Source organism: Callospermophilus lateralis, chromosome 5 (genome assembly GCF_048772815.1).
Source record: "Callospermophilus lateralis isolate mCalLat2 chromosome 5, mCalLat2.hap1, whole genome shotgun sequence".
Lineage (NCBI taxonomy): Eukaryota > Metazoa > Chordata > Mammalia > Rodentia > Sciuridae > Callospermophilus > Callospermophilus lateralis.
The window spans coordinates 45944485-45961146 of record NC_135309.1 but is presented as its reverse complement, the minus strand read 5'-3'; the positions used below and the strand labels follow the sequence as shown (position 1 = coordinate 45961146).

At 44.3% G+C, this 16662-nt stretch overlaps 1 protein-coding gene across 3 annotated transcripts in view; it reads left to right on the top strand.

The window, feature by feature from the left end:
* Positions 1 to 2462: 2462 nt before the first annotated feature.
* Spock1 (SPARC (osteonectin), cwcv and kazal like domains proteoglycan 1) overlaps positions 2463 to 16662 on the top strand; it is a 479091-nt gene continuing 464891 nt past the window's right edge. For 2 of the 3 annotated variants that reach the window (XM_076855869.1, XM_076855870.1), the window contains exon 1: positions 2478 to 2663. In XM_076855869.1, the coding sequence (XP_076711984.1) occupies positions 2478 to 2663 (186 nt within the window). Of the gene's footprint in view, positions 2664 to 16662 lie in introns of all 3 variants that reach the window. The other variant, XM_076855871.1, reaches the window with a different exon arrangement.

The following is a 16662-nucleotide window of genomic DNA, read 5'->3' as shown; positions in this document are numbered from 1 at the left end:
GCGAAGCTGACAGGCAGATTGGAGCAGGTTGAGGAACGAGTTGGAGGTGAGGAAGCAAAAATGACATCCAAGGATGACTCTTTGGAGAAGTTTTGCTGTCAAACTGGACAGAGCAATGAGAAAGTGCTGATTGCCTGGGTTTCTATGAACAGAAGAAGCATTCTTTGTATCATTTCTAAGCCTCTCTCCCGACTCTGATACACTTAGGTCATGACATTGAATACCTAAAACATTTCCACACACACAACCAAATTATGGCAGCACGACTCACAACTGGCTGTACCCCAGTTGTTGGCTGAGAGCGTGGTTCAGCTTGCTGGGGTGCTCATTCATCAGATATTATTTCAGTGCTGCTATGTGCTAGGGGCGTATGTCCTGGACACTGGGAGCAGCTGTGGGCAAGATTACTGTCCTCATGGAGAGGACAGACATGGAATAAGAGACTTCCAGTGCAGTGAGCTTGCAGCTAGAGCAATATTATATTCTCAAGAACAGTATCACCAGGGTCCTTGCCTGGTCTACAAGCTAGCAAGTCTCAGAAAAACTGAGGACAAATAAGTGGACGGGTACATTAATGAGGCTTGAGTTGCGGAGGATTAGTCCAGGCAGAGGTAAAGGCCAGCCTGTCCCAAAAGTCAGGGCTGGAGGAGGAGTGGGGTGAGAGGTAGGTGAGAGGCAGTGGGGTGGACAGGAATAGTGGGGTGGACAGGGGTCAGATGTTCAGGGCCTAGGGCTGCAGCCGGGACTCTGGCTTTTCTCAGGAGAGTATCATGAAGTGTTCTGAGTTTGTGTTGTGGGGGTGTGTGACAGTGTGGCTAGACTTTTTCTAAAAGAACACCTGGTGTCTGTCTGGAGAATGGGTCTGTAGTACTGAGAAGGTGGCAGGTAGAAGGTGTTAAGTCCTCCCAACCTTATTTCATCAAATACGAATGAATATTTGGGAAGGGGTCAGGGGTGGGGGGGGCAGAGTAGTTTTCTGCTTGTCTCTGTCCCAAAGCCTCATCCAGTTCTCCTCTTTCCCTTTCACCCCCATCTGGGAAAACCCATCAGGCTAGTGCTGGGGCCAGTTCCCAAGGGGTGGGGACAGAATCAGCACTGAGGGATACACAGGGTCAATGCAGGGACAATGTAGAAATGATAGAAGGCTTCCACAGGGGACTAACAGCTGTGGGCCCCAGGGAGCATAGAATGCAGAGATGTAGTAGGTGCATAACTTTGGACAAGCAGAGCAGAAATTCACTCAAACTCTGTGGTGCATAAAAAGCATCAGGGAGCCTGTTAAAAATGCAGACTCTTGGAGACCCTCCTAAGGAATGCTGATTCAACACATTGGTGGTCCTGAGCTAGCAATCCTATTTTAAAGAAACTCTCTCCAGTCTTCATCAAGATGATTCTGAGCTGAGTGATCCGACGACCTCTCTTCTGAGAATGCCTCAGCGCTGGAACCCTCTTGGCTTTCTATCCTCAGTTCCCTCAACTATCTTGCACCAGCCAGGGCCTGAAAGCTGGTGTCTGCCCTGCATTGAGATGTGAATAACCCACACTCCCGGCTCTGGCGTCCTGACTGCCCAGCGGGCCGCACGGCAGCACATAGCCGCCAGGGGGCGCCAGAGGCCTCAGCTCCCGCTCTCCAGCTTCTCCGCCCGCGGACGCCGCGCCCGAGCCGGCGAGCGAGCCAAGCCAGAGCGCTGCGGGCTCACAAAGCGGCCGGACGCGCGGCGGCGGCGGCTGGTGGCAGGAGCGTCGGGAAGCCAGCCAGAGATAAGCTTTCTCTGCGACCGCGCCAAGGAGCTCGAGCAACTCGGACGCGGGGACCCGGGCCGGCCCCCCAAGGTACGTGCCCCGCCGAACCCAGCTCCCCAACTTGGCGCAGTTGGGACCTTCCTTGCCCACCCGGAGGGGTGGCAGGGTCAGGGCCTGGGGGTATCTCCGCACGCCCCTCTTGCATCCGAAACCGCAGGGCGGGCGAAGCTTCCCTGTCCCTTAGCTAGGGACTCGAGACCCCAGTTGCGGGCATCCACCCCCGCTTCCAGTTTTGCCCAGAGCCTGCGCTGCTGCTGGCAACCCTGCTCACCGTCTCCAAGCCTCAAAGCTGTGGGCACCGTCTGTGCGAGTGCGGCTGGCGGATCCCGGGCTCCGGGTTTTTGAGGAGGGGTACCCACACCCCTGACCTGAGAGCAGTATTCTGTGGGGCACCCGGAGAACAGGTGAGAGGGGTCCTCTGTAGTTTGCTAGCTGCACCTAATTTGTGCACCAGCCTCTGCATTTGTCGCCGAGTCCCCATGCGTGAGACAGGTCCCCAGGTCTCTAGCTCCGCGGAAGCGCCCCAGGTGTGCTAGGGACGACCCGGTCCCCGCTGTGAGGTCTCCACCTCTACGGCTGGGGCCGGTTTCCGAAGCGCTCAGACGCGGGGTCCCCGGCGAGAGGCTCACGGTCGCCCTAGGGGCTCAAGGGTCGGTCGTGCCCCTGCTCCGCAGATGCCAGCGATCGCGGTGCTCGCGGCGGCCGCCGCGGCGTGGTGCTTCCTCCAAGTCGAGAGCCGGCACCTGGACGCTTTCGCCCGAGGCGCGGGCCTCGATAACGGCAATTTCCTGGACAATGACCAGTGGCTGAGCACCGTCTCTCAATATGACCGGGACAAATACTGGAACCGCTTCCGAGACGTGAGTACTGCTGCTGCTAGATCCTGCGGGGCAGGGGAGGGGTCTCTTGGAGAAGAGGGCTCTGGGGCCTGGTGGGAAGGTTGTCAGGTGCAGACCTCCCAAGGAGGGCGTCAGTGGGTGCGTCTTGCCTGAGAGGAACTTTAAAGGGAACTTTGAAGGCTTGATGCTCTTGCCCGTTACCTGTTGTTCAGGTGTATGTATTTGTAGGACTGGGGCAGGTGATCGCACTAATATACAGCACAAACCCAAGCAACTGTGGAGAGACAGACTCCCTAAGCTTCTGAATTCTCCGGATGACAATGACTGACTTTGCCAAGCCCAAGGGAGAAGCTTCCTGGGGCAGCAGTGATTTGGACCATTTTGGGGGGTGTATTAGAAAATTTTTTACTAGAGAGGTTAGGCTTGGGGATGAGCCCAGATCATTTATTACAGAACCAGTTATGGATGGCATGAGAGGAGGTCATGGTGAAGGGCTGCTCTGACAATGGGCCTGAAAAAATATTGGGAAGGACCATGGAGGTTTTGACCCTTTGAATCTTTAGGGAAGGGGGAAAGAGAGCAGGTGGCCCATGGAATTGGCCCAAATCCCTGAAGGAGAAGCCTGGGAAGGAAGAAACTCACTCCTGGACTCAGAAGCATCTGTGCTACCTGTTTCTGCCCCAGGGTTGGCTGCCACTTCCCAGGTGTGCCCCAGAAGATGTGGGAGCAAGAGGCACCAGTTCAGTCTTTCAGCAGATGGCATCCCTTCTGTGTAGTGGGAGCGTCTGCCAGCTCCTTCAAAGATTGCCCCAGGTGGCTGGGGCCATGCTCTTCAAGGGGACTTGGAAGTGTGATATTTTATGGTACTTAACATTAGAAGGTTTTGTCTCTCCTATATATGCCTTAAATATTGTAAAATGTCCAATACTTAACAACAAAAAGAAGATTTTTATGTTCAAATGCATTGTTTTGTTTCTGGAGCAGTTTTAGGTTCAATTAATATTTTTGCTAAATTAATGTTAAACTAATATTTTTAGCAGCATGCATGTGTTTTTAAATAGCTTAACCATACCACATAGCCCCCCGTTTTGTCATAGGCATGTTTATAGGTTCTTCAAGGTGGGAGATAAGTGGAGGTCTTCTACTCATCTCCACTGGATTCCTTATAGTCCCATTTCCAGTATCCCTTGCAGGGAGAAGGTATAGAGAATTGAATGAATGCCAGATGTTTGTTTCCTTGTGCTTTCTAAAGAGCATCCTCTTTAGGTCCCATTTTAGAGCAGCAGATGGACTCATAGCCTTGAGTGGGGTTTGATCATCTCTCTATTCCCCATTCTTTCTTTTTCCCATAGTTGATGGTGGGCTGCTTCTCCTAGAAAGGGACCTTTGAGCACTTTCATTGAACTTCCACAGTTATTTGGGGCCCTACTTTTGTAGCAGATATACTCCCTGCAGTCCTCTCCCACCCTACCACATGTTCTGACTTGCTCTGTTAACCATCCTTGGTCCCCTTTTCTGCTCAGATCTGAGGAGCCCTGCACTGATTATCTTTGCTTATGACTGAAAAAGATGCCCAAACCATGAAGCTTTTGTTTATTGACTCACCTAGGTAGAAATAATTTTGCTTGGTGCTTTTGGTTTGTTTTACCAGTTTTAGATAGTTGGAAAGGGCAGATGCTAAACTCCGCTAGAGCTGAGCAAATTGGGCCAGGTGTAGAGGTGAAGGGCTACCTTTGCTGGTACCTTGATTCCCAGAGCAGGGGTGGAATGGGAGTGCGTTGTGCTTGTTGGGATCTTTGGGTTGTGGAAAGGTCTACCTGCTTTTGTGCTTCTTTAAGGTTTCTTTCTCAGGGTATCTTAAATGTGACATTCTTAATTCTCCTTTACTTTTATATTTTTAAAAATTGGGCTTCATTTCTAATCTTGCTTACGGGTAGTGCTGACATTTTATATCCTTGGATCAATGTTTTTTCCTAAACCTGATTGATGATGAGGCCTACCTGGGGTGTTTGCTAAATTATAGCACCCAGGCTCTTCCCTCCTGGAGGTTCTGATTCCATATTTCCATATTTTAAAATATACAAGGTAATCTCTATGTTTAAGAAATACTGCCTTAGCTATTGTAAAAAAAAAAATTCAAGGCTTACCAATGAAAAGAGACACTTTTAATGTTCAAATACATTGTATTTTGTTTCTGGACCAGTTTTAGGTTTTAAATTACTATTTTTAGCAGTATATCATTTGTAAAAACGATGATTCGATCCAGAATAACATTAAAAACATCTAAAAAATGTCTAAAACAATCTCAAACATCATCAATCATCAACCTTTTTATATGCTTCATCTTATACCAGCAGTGGCTCAGACACAATTTATTGCCATTAACCTCTTGAAAGTGTTGCAAAATTCAGACCAGATGCTCTTTTAGGGCAAGTTCAAGTGTCTTCAGTTGGGTCATTTACTTGGAATAACCACAAAGCCTGAGTCCTCTGGGATCAGGAAGTAAAATGTTGCTTTCTCTAGAAATCAGCTACTCAGCGGACAATAGTCCCAGTTAGCGCTGCAGTTGCTCAATCAGGCTGATCTTTTTCGCTGAGCCAGGCCTTGCTTTAGGTTGAGAAAGCCTCCGCCTCTTTGCTATGGTTTTTTTTTTTTTGTTGTTGTTGTTTTTCCAGAGCCTTGGATAACTTTGAAAGGCTCTGTCCTAAGATTACTGTTAAGATGCTTGTCAATTTTTGAAACTCATTGTGTGAGAAAACTATTTGCATTACCCTCTGCTTGCTAATTTGTTCAACTTTGGGGAAAGATATTTAGGAGTTAAGTTTGAATGTGGGAAACTGAAAGCTAAGAGCTCTTTTTGGAGAGATGATGGCATTCATTGGTGGTTTTTACTGGGCCAACATTGAAATGGATATGATGGCGAGATGTGTATTCCATGCTCCCTTGACTACTGTGTGTGCTGTGATATAACCAGAGACAACTAAGCAGCCTCTACTTATCACTTGTGTGCTCTAGGCACACAAATATCTACTATCTCTGTTTCAGAAGTAAAACTTTCATGGCTTGTTGACTACAGTTAAGGATCCAGGAGAAATATAACAACATTCAGATGATTGCTCCTAAATGCATTTGTGTTTTGTTAGTTTGGTCATTATTCTTTTACAAAGACTAGCAATTGGGATGTTTTTGGTCATAGGGAGGCCTGAACTTTTGCACAAATACAATATAAAGGAGGAAGATATGAAAAAGGCAAATGTTTGTATTGCTTGTAATGAATTCTTGTCTCTAGATGTCATACAGCATAACTCCTTTGTGGTTTGAGATTTAGACATCAAGATACTACTAATCTGATATGACTTTGACTTTCATGACCTTTACCACAAGGAAAAATCCTTCTATTCATTTTTCATTCATTCGTTCCAACAAATACTTGCTTACCACGTGCTAGGCACTAGGTTGTAAAGGTGAACGGGATTAATAAATGAAATCTCTAATGTTACCTCTCATCCATTCTTAGGCTGCTATACATTTATTTTTCATTTTTTTTAAAAGTACGTTTTTTCTTATAAAGGAAATATGTTCTGGTTGTAATTGAAAGGGCAAAACATTGCAGAAATAGATAATAGCTAACATGTATGGAACACTTATTGTGCCAGGCATTGTTAAAAGTACTTCCTATATGTTATTTAATTTACTATTCATAACAATCCTATAAAAGAAGTGCTATTATTACCTATTTGCTGGGAGGTTTAAGTCTCTTGGTTAAAATTTCAGAGCTGGGATGTGGAGGAGCCTGGGTTCCACAGCCATTCAAGGGCTGGGTGGATTTGAGTGTGCAATTCTATTGACATCACATTACAAATCTTCCATGCTTAGAGCCTGAGAGCCATCAGTGGAGAACCTTAGGCTAAGACAAAGTGCAGTAGGAGGCCAGGTGGACACAGCTTATTGCAGAAGTCATGTCAGCCCTTATCCACTCCTACTAATAAGCTTTGGATTTGATTAAAATAATATTGTTGCTTACACTAACATGGCATTTTCTTTCTTTTACACACATGAAACTAGCCCTGACATTTAACTCCAGGATAATTGCCTTTATCAGGCCCAGAGACTCGGAAGTGTTGCCTTGGCTGGCATTTATCTTACTCCAGAGTGACCTGGGTTTGTAATTCTAATGAGAGTGCAAGGACCAGACTACGCTCTTTTTTCCTTCTGGTGCATACCCTGTGGAATTCGGTGGTCTCTGTAGCAGAACTGGGGTGGCAGCAAGCATCAGATCTGCTCATTTGATCTTAGCATCTCAGCTATAATGAGTTTCAAGGGCAAGTGGAGCTTATTGATAGAACAGGGGCTGGCTCAGTTGGTGGGGCTGATGACAAGAGAGGTGGTATGGCTTAGTGGATCAGTCATTAATCTGTCACCACAGAAACTCAGCTTGTAATGGAGAGTAGCAGAAAATCATTTTGATTAAACAGGTTCAAGGAGACTTAAATGAGTCTGTGATCCTGACTCACTTTAATGAACCCACTATCTTAAATCCCTTGTACCAGATGACCACTGATAGAAATAATTATTTCACAGAGATCGTTATAAAGGGACAATTTGAAAGTTGATAGGCCTAAGAGCATTCTTGTCTTTTCTGTCCTTACCTTCAGTTCTCCCCTGCCAGAGAAAAGCGAGGTCTTGCCTGGTAGGTGTGGTAGAGCTTTTTGCCCCAGTTGACCTTCTCGGGCTGAATGCCCTGTCTCTCCTGGGTCTCCCCAACCCCACAGGATTTCAGCTGGACTGCATTGCTGGGAGGATAAGTACTTTCCTCTTGCTGATGAGGCTGTTTTTAAAACCAAGAAGTGGTTCCAAGTGGATAATTGGACCTATAATATTCCTCTAGAGCAATGGGACCTAATCATTAGCTCAACTATTTTATCTTGCTTGAGACAAAGTAATGTTAGTAATTAAATATTTTATAACACATCATTTCTTATTTATTTACTCAATATAGTGCATTTCAAACCCAACTTAGTATCTCACATTGGACATATTCAGAAGGACTTATTTTACCTTTCCTATGGTAAGTTCTACTATGTATTCCTTGGGCAATGCCTCAGATTCAAGATCATGCTTGATCATATCTCCCCAGGTGAGATAATTACAAACAAAAGAAATTTCCTATAAAAGGTTAAATAATTTGCCTAACCGTACAAGTATTCTTTTTTTTTAAAACCATATGTTATCTAGTATGACACCAAAATATAAGATGTGCTCAGGATGAAAAGTTTAATAGACCCCTGCAGAAAGATGGACTGCAGAGGCCAGCACCCTCATTGTGGAGGTAAGCATGAAATTAACCCATCACAAATGAAAGTGACCACAGCCAGACAAATCACCTGTCTCCATTTTGTCATTGATGGATAGAGAGAAAAGTTATGCCCTGAGCCACTGAACAGATTGATACTCCTGCAGACTTCTGGTTTTAATGCGCCATATCATTTCATAGTTAATTTAAAGCAGTCTTAAGTTGCTTGTCTCTGAGCCTCTGTCTCCTCATCTGTTTTATTGGGAGAATACAATACAATATACTATTGTTGAGGACTTGTAAAGTGACTGAAATCTAGTCCAAGCTGGCTTAAATAGATTAGAACACTTAGAGTGTAACTGAAAATTCTACTGATAAACTGGGGCTCAAGTTAATATCTTGGGATTTGGAGTTTGTGTATGTCTGTCATTCTCTCTCCTGCCCCTCTGTCTTTGGACTTTATTTTCCCTTATGTTAGTTTTATTCTCAGGCTGATTAATTCCATATAGTAGCTCATTAATTCTATATAGTATCAAAGTTACATCATTGTATAATTTTTATGTCTCAGCAGTGCCAATAAAAGTTCTAGAATGAATGAGACTTGTCAGATTTACCTGTGTTATGTACCCATTCCTCAGTCCCTTTGCCCAACTTGGTAGAATATGATGATTTTGCAGGGCTGTGTTACATGTCCAGAGCTGGAACTGAGAATTGGCACTAGTGGTGGTTGGGGCTTCCCATGTTTTGAGAGTGGTAGAAGGGCAATTCCTTAAGGAGAAATGCATGCCTGGAGGGCAGATGTCAATAGATGTCCATTATGTTGACTGGCTTCACTGGGTTGGCATGAAGAGTAAATTGGCTTAATGCATTGTCTGGCTTATTAAATGCTTGATAAGAGGAGGCTGTTATTTTTATTAATATTAACTTCTATACCATTTTTATGCATTATTATTCTTCAATTTATAGTTGTGTATGCCTATATTCTAGCTTCTTTAATAGTTGGATGCTTCTTAAAGTAAGATCCTAACTCTCATGTCTTGCACACAGCAGGTGGTCGGTAAGCATTTTGTTGTCTTGAATTGCATCCTAAGCACACCTCCTGGATCAATCCCTGGGGAAGGAAAGTCTTTTGGAATATAATAAGCACATGGTGTGCTAGTGGTCTGATAGGTGAGAATTCTAGGTGTCACACACATTGAAACACTATTTTTTTTTCTTTTTTGGCCAACCTCTCTCTCTAAGCCAGGACTTCACAACTTTGTAATTCCTTTCAGGATACACTGTTATAAAGAACTTGCTATCTCCAGACCTTTACTATAGAGCCCAGGGTAGGAAGCTGCTCAGGGAATGTTTAGATGAATTAGAATCCATGAGGGAACTTTCCACATCACCATGGATTGTGGGGGTTCATTGTAAAGGGGTGACCCCAGTAATTCATGCTAGCTTTGAATATGTGCTCATTCTATTAGTAATTGACAGTGGTGGTGGGTACCAACATATTGAGTGTCGTTGAGAGGCAGGAGGAATCTGATACAGGGGAAAAATAATCCGAAAAACTCCCTCACCATTTAGGCACAGTCTCCGATCCTGTACAGAGCTCCTTGTGGCTGAGTGAGATCATGGTTAAAAGCCCACTCTTAATGACAGTTCTCAATCTAGTCCTGTCCTGGATAAGCTTGAGTCTTTGACTTGGGCATACTTGGGATGCTCCTGATCTCTGAGTGGCCAATGTCCCTGATGTTTTGATTTGTTTTCCAAGGCTCACTTCTATTCTGCCTCATGAGTGTGGGCCATTGGCATAAGCCATGGACGCTGCTTTCTGTCTTAGAAGCATGTTGGGGAAATTCATTCCATGATCCTTGAGCCTGTCTTTGCTCCATTGGTTGCCCGTTTGGAAGGCTGTGTGAGATTACTTCCCATTCTGTTACTTTCCATTTGTAGATCCTGGCAGAGAAGACCTCTCCATCATATTTCATATGACCCTGGGGTCCCTCCTGAAACCAGCAACTACTGTCATGAAATATCTGGGATGGGGTTTGTGCTCGGCTCTGCCCAAATCCTAGTTATGTGAAGGCCCTGGGGGACCTGTTACACCAGCTAAGCTTTAATTGTCTGTAATCTCTGATCCAGTTGCCCTTAGCCCATCTCAGGAGGGAGAACCTCATCTCCTCCTGCCACATGGTCCCAGTCTGGCTGTATAGGTAGGAAGGGGGATGGGGTCCATTTTGAGGCAAATGGTCCAGCCAGTCTGTGTGTTACTATGGCTTCCTTGCATCCTTTGTTATCAGATGCTTGCAGTTTGGTCTTGGTGACGTTAGTATCATTGTCCTTGGGGTAGCGTCGGTGGCAGTTAGCAATGCTTCTTGTTGGTATTTAGGCAGTCCCCAGGCTCCAGGTTTGGCTTTAGAACCACCTGGAAATACTAGTAAGCTTGGCCAGACTTTTTTTTTTTTTTTTTTTTAAAGAGAGGGAGAGAGGGAGAGAGGGAGAGAGGGAGAGAGAGAGAGAGAGAGAGAGAGAATTTTTAATATTTATTTTTTAGTTTTCGGCAGACACAACATCTTTGTTTGTATGTGGTGTTGAGGATCGAACCCGGGCCGCACACATGCCAGGCGAGCGCGCTACCGCTTGAGCCACATCCCCAGCCCTTGGCCAGACCTTTGTTCCTTCTTTCCAAAGACCCACCCCTTCTGTTTCAGATCATGACAGTTAGTCAGAGGGCCTAGACTTCACTGCAGCTGAAACAGATTTGCTGTGGTTTAGGAAAACCCAAACAATAACAAATACTTCACGCAGGGCAGGGTGGTTTGTTGTTGTGAAAATTCTTCCCAAATGCCAGCTATGCCATTTCTTTGCTAGGTGCTGGGTGCAGAAGACAGACAGGGCTCATACCGTCCTGGTTTAGTGTGGCAGACAGATAAACAATCACAAAACAGTCACATTGGTGTGGCTGAGAAAAGTGCTGAGTAGGTAGAGACGCTGTTGCTTTTAGAATGCATACTAGGGAGGAGGAGGAACTCAATAGCGTGAGAAAGGCTCAGAGGCTGAGCCCCAAGGATGGCAGGAGCCGGCCAGGTAAGGAGCAGAGGCGATTGCATTCCAGGCAGTGGGGCCAGCAGGTCTGAAGGTCCTGAAATGGGAAATCCTTTGAGGAGCTTCCATCGATGTGTTTGCCCCAGGATTCCTGCAAATGGCAAGCTCTTCCTTAGGGTGCTTAGAAAGCATGCTCCATACATTTTCAATTTAACATTTTGTGAGGGGCAGGGAAGTGAGTCAGCTGTAGAAAGTGAGGCACACAGATGGCCCTGGTACTTGGAAGGATGGCCTGTTCTTTTCTCCCCTCTTCTGCAACTTTCTCTTGTTGTGTGCACCGTGCTTTCCCAGTCCTCCTATCCCCAGAATACTTACTACTTCTCTAGTGTCTTCAGTCTATGTGTTTTTCCTTCCTGCTGGGGTCAAGTGTCCTAGACTTTAGAGCTCTGACAATTCCCGCTGCTGTTTAGAAATAAGGACACTGTAGAGTTTTCTGGACAGAGTGATGATTTGTCATGTTTATCTTTCAAAAATGACATTAGTATTCATGGGGCTGCTCCTTGTCCCCCCCACCCCCACTGCTGAGAACCAACTGGGGGCCAGACTTTGAGGCTAAAGATGAAAAATAAGCTTTTCAGCCTCAGGGATCACAGTTTGGGAGAGAGACTGACACACAGGCAGTCACTGTGGTGGCCCATGGGGAGTGCTGTGTGGCATGTGCTTTTTACAGCCCTTGGATCTGCATTTAAACCAGAAATCTGCAAGAGTAACAATCTGTTCAGTGGCTCAGGGCATAACTTTTCTCTCTATCCATCAGACATGAAGATAATGGTGTCTCATTCACAGATCAGGAATTTTTCTTTTTTCTTTTCTTTTTTTTTTTTGAGAGAGAGAGAGAGAGGGAGAATTTTTAATTTTTTTTTTTAGTTTTCGGTGAACACAACATCTTTATTTTTATGTGGGGCTGAGGATCGAACCCAGTACCCCGTGCATGCCAGGTGAATGTGCTATCGTTTGAGCCACATCCCCAGCCCATCAGGAATTTTTCTAGAAAGATGATACTGGTGTCTATATTAATTTGCTTGGGTTAACTTTTCTTATGGTTCTGTGAAAATATATCCCTCAGGAGACCCTCTCCTATTTGATGCTTGAAAGTGAACTTTGATGCACTGGGGAAGGAAAGAAGGATGAGTTATACAACTCTTGTTAGTAATTTTCAGATTCTTCCTGTGTGATCTTGACACATCACACTACAGCAAGCACTGTCAATGGCACCCCATTTAATGACGTGGGGGTAAGCAGCCATTTATGCAGAGTCTGTTGGTATCTGCAGTAGATCAGGGAGCAGAGCGTACTGCAGGTGTCCTAGACGATGTTGGCTCTAATAAAACGTGGAGAAAACATTTGTGCAGACAGCAGAGGATTCTACTCTCTCTCTCTCTCTCTCTTTAGCTGTACGCTTTCTGTCCCACACTGTAGATGGAATCACTCTGACCCATTCCTAAGGGAGCCCAAGGTGAAAACGGAAGTGCCTTGAGGGATGGATGTTCTGCAGCAGCATTTTCAGACTGATACCTCTGTAATCTTAGACAGTCACTGTCAGGGCTTGTTTTAGATACAGATTTCAGCCTGCTAGTCTAGAGCACAGATGTCAGAAGGTCAGGAATGGCATCCAGAAACCTGCATTTTAAATAATCAGTCCAGATAATTCTGATGCAGGTAGTTATCAGATTGCATTTTTTAGAAAACTCCTGGAGAACTACTATTTATTCCAAAGAGCCAACACTGATAGCCCCAACAAGTAATATATTAGACAAATGAATATTTTATTTTGAAGATTTGCAGTAGATTATTATGAGTGTAGTTATTTTCTCTTTATGCCAGTAGGGCCCATTGATATCAGCAGAAAGAAAGATCTTATCTTCCAGTGTGTGTGTGTCTGTGATGGTTTCCCTAGAGTGGAATAACAGTTAACCTTTGACCTGTACCAAGGGCATAGGGATACTTGCACACAAGAGCATAGTGGAACTGATATGGGATCCTCCATAGATAAAAATCTTAGGGGGATCATCTCAGCAAATATTCCTGTCTCCAGAGGGCTTGCCCAATTCCATTTGACTGTAGTCTGGCTTTGCATCTTCTCTAACAGAATTGGTATGTTTTCTGCATAGAGGAACTGAAGGAACTTGACTCTGTCTTTGGTTTTAGTGTACAGTGAAAAGGATATTGAATTGGAAGAGGTGTTAAGGGCACATAATAGACAAGGAGTGGTGGATATTAACAAAGGGTGTTTGCTGTCCTAGGAAGTATGCTCTTGGACACAGAGATGCAAATGCTAGAGGCCCAGAATGTCTGAAGGGTCTGCCCTGCGTGATGGCACCACTTGGTCCTCTCCTTGGTGTAGAAATAATTTTGTTTGATTGCCCAGATTATTTTGGAAAGATCAGAGGGTATCAAAAACAGATTCATTAAAATTTGGAAAACAAGAGTTGGCTGCATTCCTTCTTCTGAAGCCCTTCCATTGCTCCCTGAGCAAACTCTGAAACTTTGCTTTACTCTATATTTGGCTGAATCTCCTGTAATTAATAGTTCATTAATGATAACCTAAAATTGATAAAACTGTTGCCAAGAGGGAGAAAGCAGTTAAGGCTATTGAAGAGACTTGTGTGGCTCTCTAGGGTCTTCCTGTTGCCCCCTATTTGTTAAGGCCTTCTGGAGAGTTTCAGGTCTCATTGGACATGGTGACTCCTTTGGGACTTTGGTGGGCTTGGTTGGTTGGTGTCCAGCTCTTTCTTTAGGTCACAGCATTACTCCCCTTCAGAGCCAGCCAGCCTTGCTTGGACTTGGGGATCTGGTCCGTAACCTTTGACCAGCCCTCTTAAATGAGGCCTGTGTCACTTTCAGTGAATGAAAGTGAAAATGCTTTTCACAGTATAGATAAGATAATTCTATGGTGTTTGAGAAATTGTGAGATTTTTATGTGCCGGGTTGGTGGCTTAAAGACATTGGTACCTCAGGAAGAGCTTTGCTATGATTTTTTGAGCTTTATCTCTAGTCTCCTTCCATGGTTACCCTGGACCCTAATTTAGTGGGTTTTATTGTTCTTTGCCTCGGTGGCAAGGCTGCGGTTTTTAGCATAAATGCTGAAGTGGGGTAAGTTTAGCCTTGTCAGGGCTCTAGGTCAAGGTGTGCAGCAAATGGAGACATAATCATGAAAAAGATCCCCTGGCCTCAGCAACCCTGGGTTTCTGGGGAGTGTGTTTCATTGAAATATAGGAGATCCCAGGTACCCAAATTGAATCCACCCGACAACCAGCAAACAGGTCAAGAGGCAGAATATTACGAGTATCTGAGAAGTCCATCTTGTGCTTCTTGCAGTCACTGCCTGTCCCCCTGGCAGGAAGAACACTCTTGGCTTCTAACACCATGGATTAGTTGTGCCTGCTCTTATCTTTCCACAAATGGAACCATAAGGATGTGCCATTTTGTGCATGGCTTCTTGGAATCAACATCTAATTTGGCACTCACTGCACATGCTGCTGTTTCTTCATTCTCAGTGGTATGGATGCTCCACAAATGATTTGCTTGTTCTATTATTGAGGGGCATTGTGGTAGTTGTCTGGGTTTGGTTATTATGTGATAGCATCCTCCTGGGCATGTCTTCTGGTGAGTCCTTATTCAGGTACATTTCTAGGTGTGCAATACTCTGCTTACCATGAACTTTTTATCCCTCAGTACTGGGAGTTGAACCTGGGGGCCTTGTGCATACTAAGCAGATGTGCTACCACTGAGCTGTTTTCCCAGCCCATGGTTCGCCAGAAGAACATTCAGTTTTAACTGAGATGGTTAAATAATTTTCCAAAATGATTGGTTCAGTTTACTCTTTCACTTCTAGTATATGAAAGTTCACTGGTAACAATATTTTTGTTTTACTGATTGAGAAATTAAAAAAAAAGCAAACCTATAGTTTAACTCATATATCCAAATTTCCAGAATGTGTTGAGCATCTGCTGTGTGTCAGGCACTTGCCTTCCTTTATGGGGCTTTTGCTGTAGTGGGAGAAGGGAGTAATACAGAAGGGAAGATAGAAGTGATGAATTTATGCTCTAATCATTAGTTTCCCATTATTTTTTGACTTTATATTGCACCTTTTTTTAAAAAAATTTAGTTGTAGATGGAACCCATACCTTTATTTTACTTATTTATTTTTTTATGTGGTGCTGAGGATTGAACCTACTGCCTTACCCATCATATACAAGTGCTCTACCACTGAGCTATAACTCCAGTCCTAATTTAAAGAAATAGATACATTTTAAGGATAATTTAGAAGGTATCCTCCAATATACTGCACTTTTAACATCTATTTGTTTCAGTAGACTTTAATTTTTTAAATTTTTATTTTAAAAATTTAAAATTTTTTAAAATTATTGATAGAACTTTATTTTTTTTTAAATGTATATGTGGTGCTGAGAATCTAACCCAGTGCCTCACACATGCTAGGCAAGTGCTCTACCACGGAGTCACTACCCCAGCCCCTGTCAGTAGACTTTTTTAATACCAAAGATTTTATTTTTATGGTACATATTATGCTGTTTTTATGATCTGATGCATTCTCTCTCCCTCTCTTTCTCTCTCTCTCTTTCATTTAATAGCACAGTATTAACATTTTAATATGATATTAGTCTTTGTAAATGACATTTTATTGGTATGTAGTAGTCCAGTGAATGTATATCCTACAACATAGCAAACCAATGTGTCTGATGATAGGAATTAGTTATTTCTGTTTTTTCCCATGTTCCAAATAATGATATGACCAATGTTTGGGGCACATGAGTCTAACTTCATTTGAATTATTTCTTTTTGATATATTCCCAGAAGTTGAAATGCTTGGTATACTGGCATATGTATTTCAAAGACCATCTACATATGTTACCACGCTGTGCCAGTTTCACCCCTAGAATTATAGAGTGTGTGTTTTACTGAATCCTTGCCCCAGGATTGGGTATTAGTGGTTTTTGTTATTTTTTATTTTTATTTTTGCTTTGCTTTGTTTGCTTGGCCAAGAAGGAGGATGGAATAGAGACCCCATTTGCCAAGACATGTGCAGGCCCTGATTCAGCCCAGGTGAGAGGCATAGTCCCCGAGTCTTGCTGGTGGGCTGTTTCTCTGATCCCTCGGTGTTTTGCCAGGGAAACAGGTGTGAGAGGCTCAGCTTGTCCACAGCTGGGAGCAGAACCAGTTGCCCTTCCTCACATTTATGCCTGGTCTTGCGAGAGCTGGGCAGAGCCTGTTCTCTGAAGAGCCTGTTGAACTCGTTGTGGTGAGATTAATGAATCTCAGCCTTGCTTATAATTAGGAGCAGATGCTCCAAGCTGGATTTGAAGTGAAGTTGCTGCTGATGGATCCCCTGCTACTGGTACAATGTATAGATGCTTTAATGCCCTTGTGGTGGAGAAGGATTAGAGGAGATCATTAAAAACCAAGTCCATCCTCACTTTGGCAGCAGGGGCTTCTCCTGTGGAATACAGACAAGGCCTGGGCCCACGGCTCAGTCTTCATTTGTGTCTAAGACATCTGCCTGCTTTTCATTACCAAATATTCCCTCCCACCCACAGCTCTCACCACAGGCCTGTCTGGTGCGTTCACCTCAGAGTGGGCAGGGAGGAGTTAGGATTTCCTCTAACGCGGTCTCGG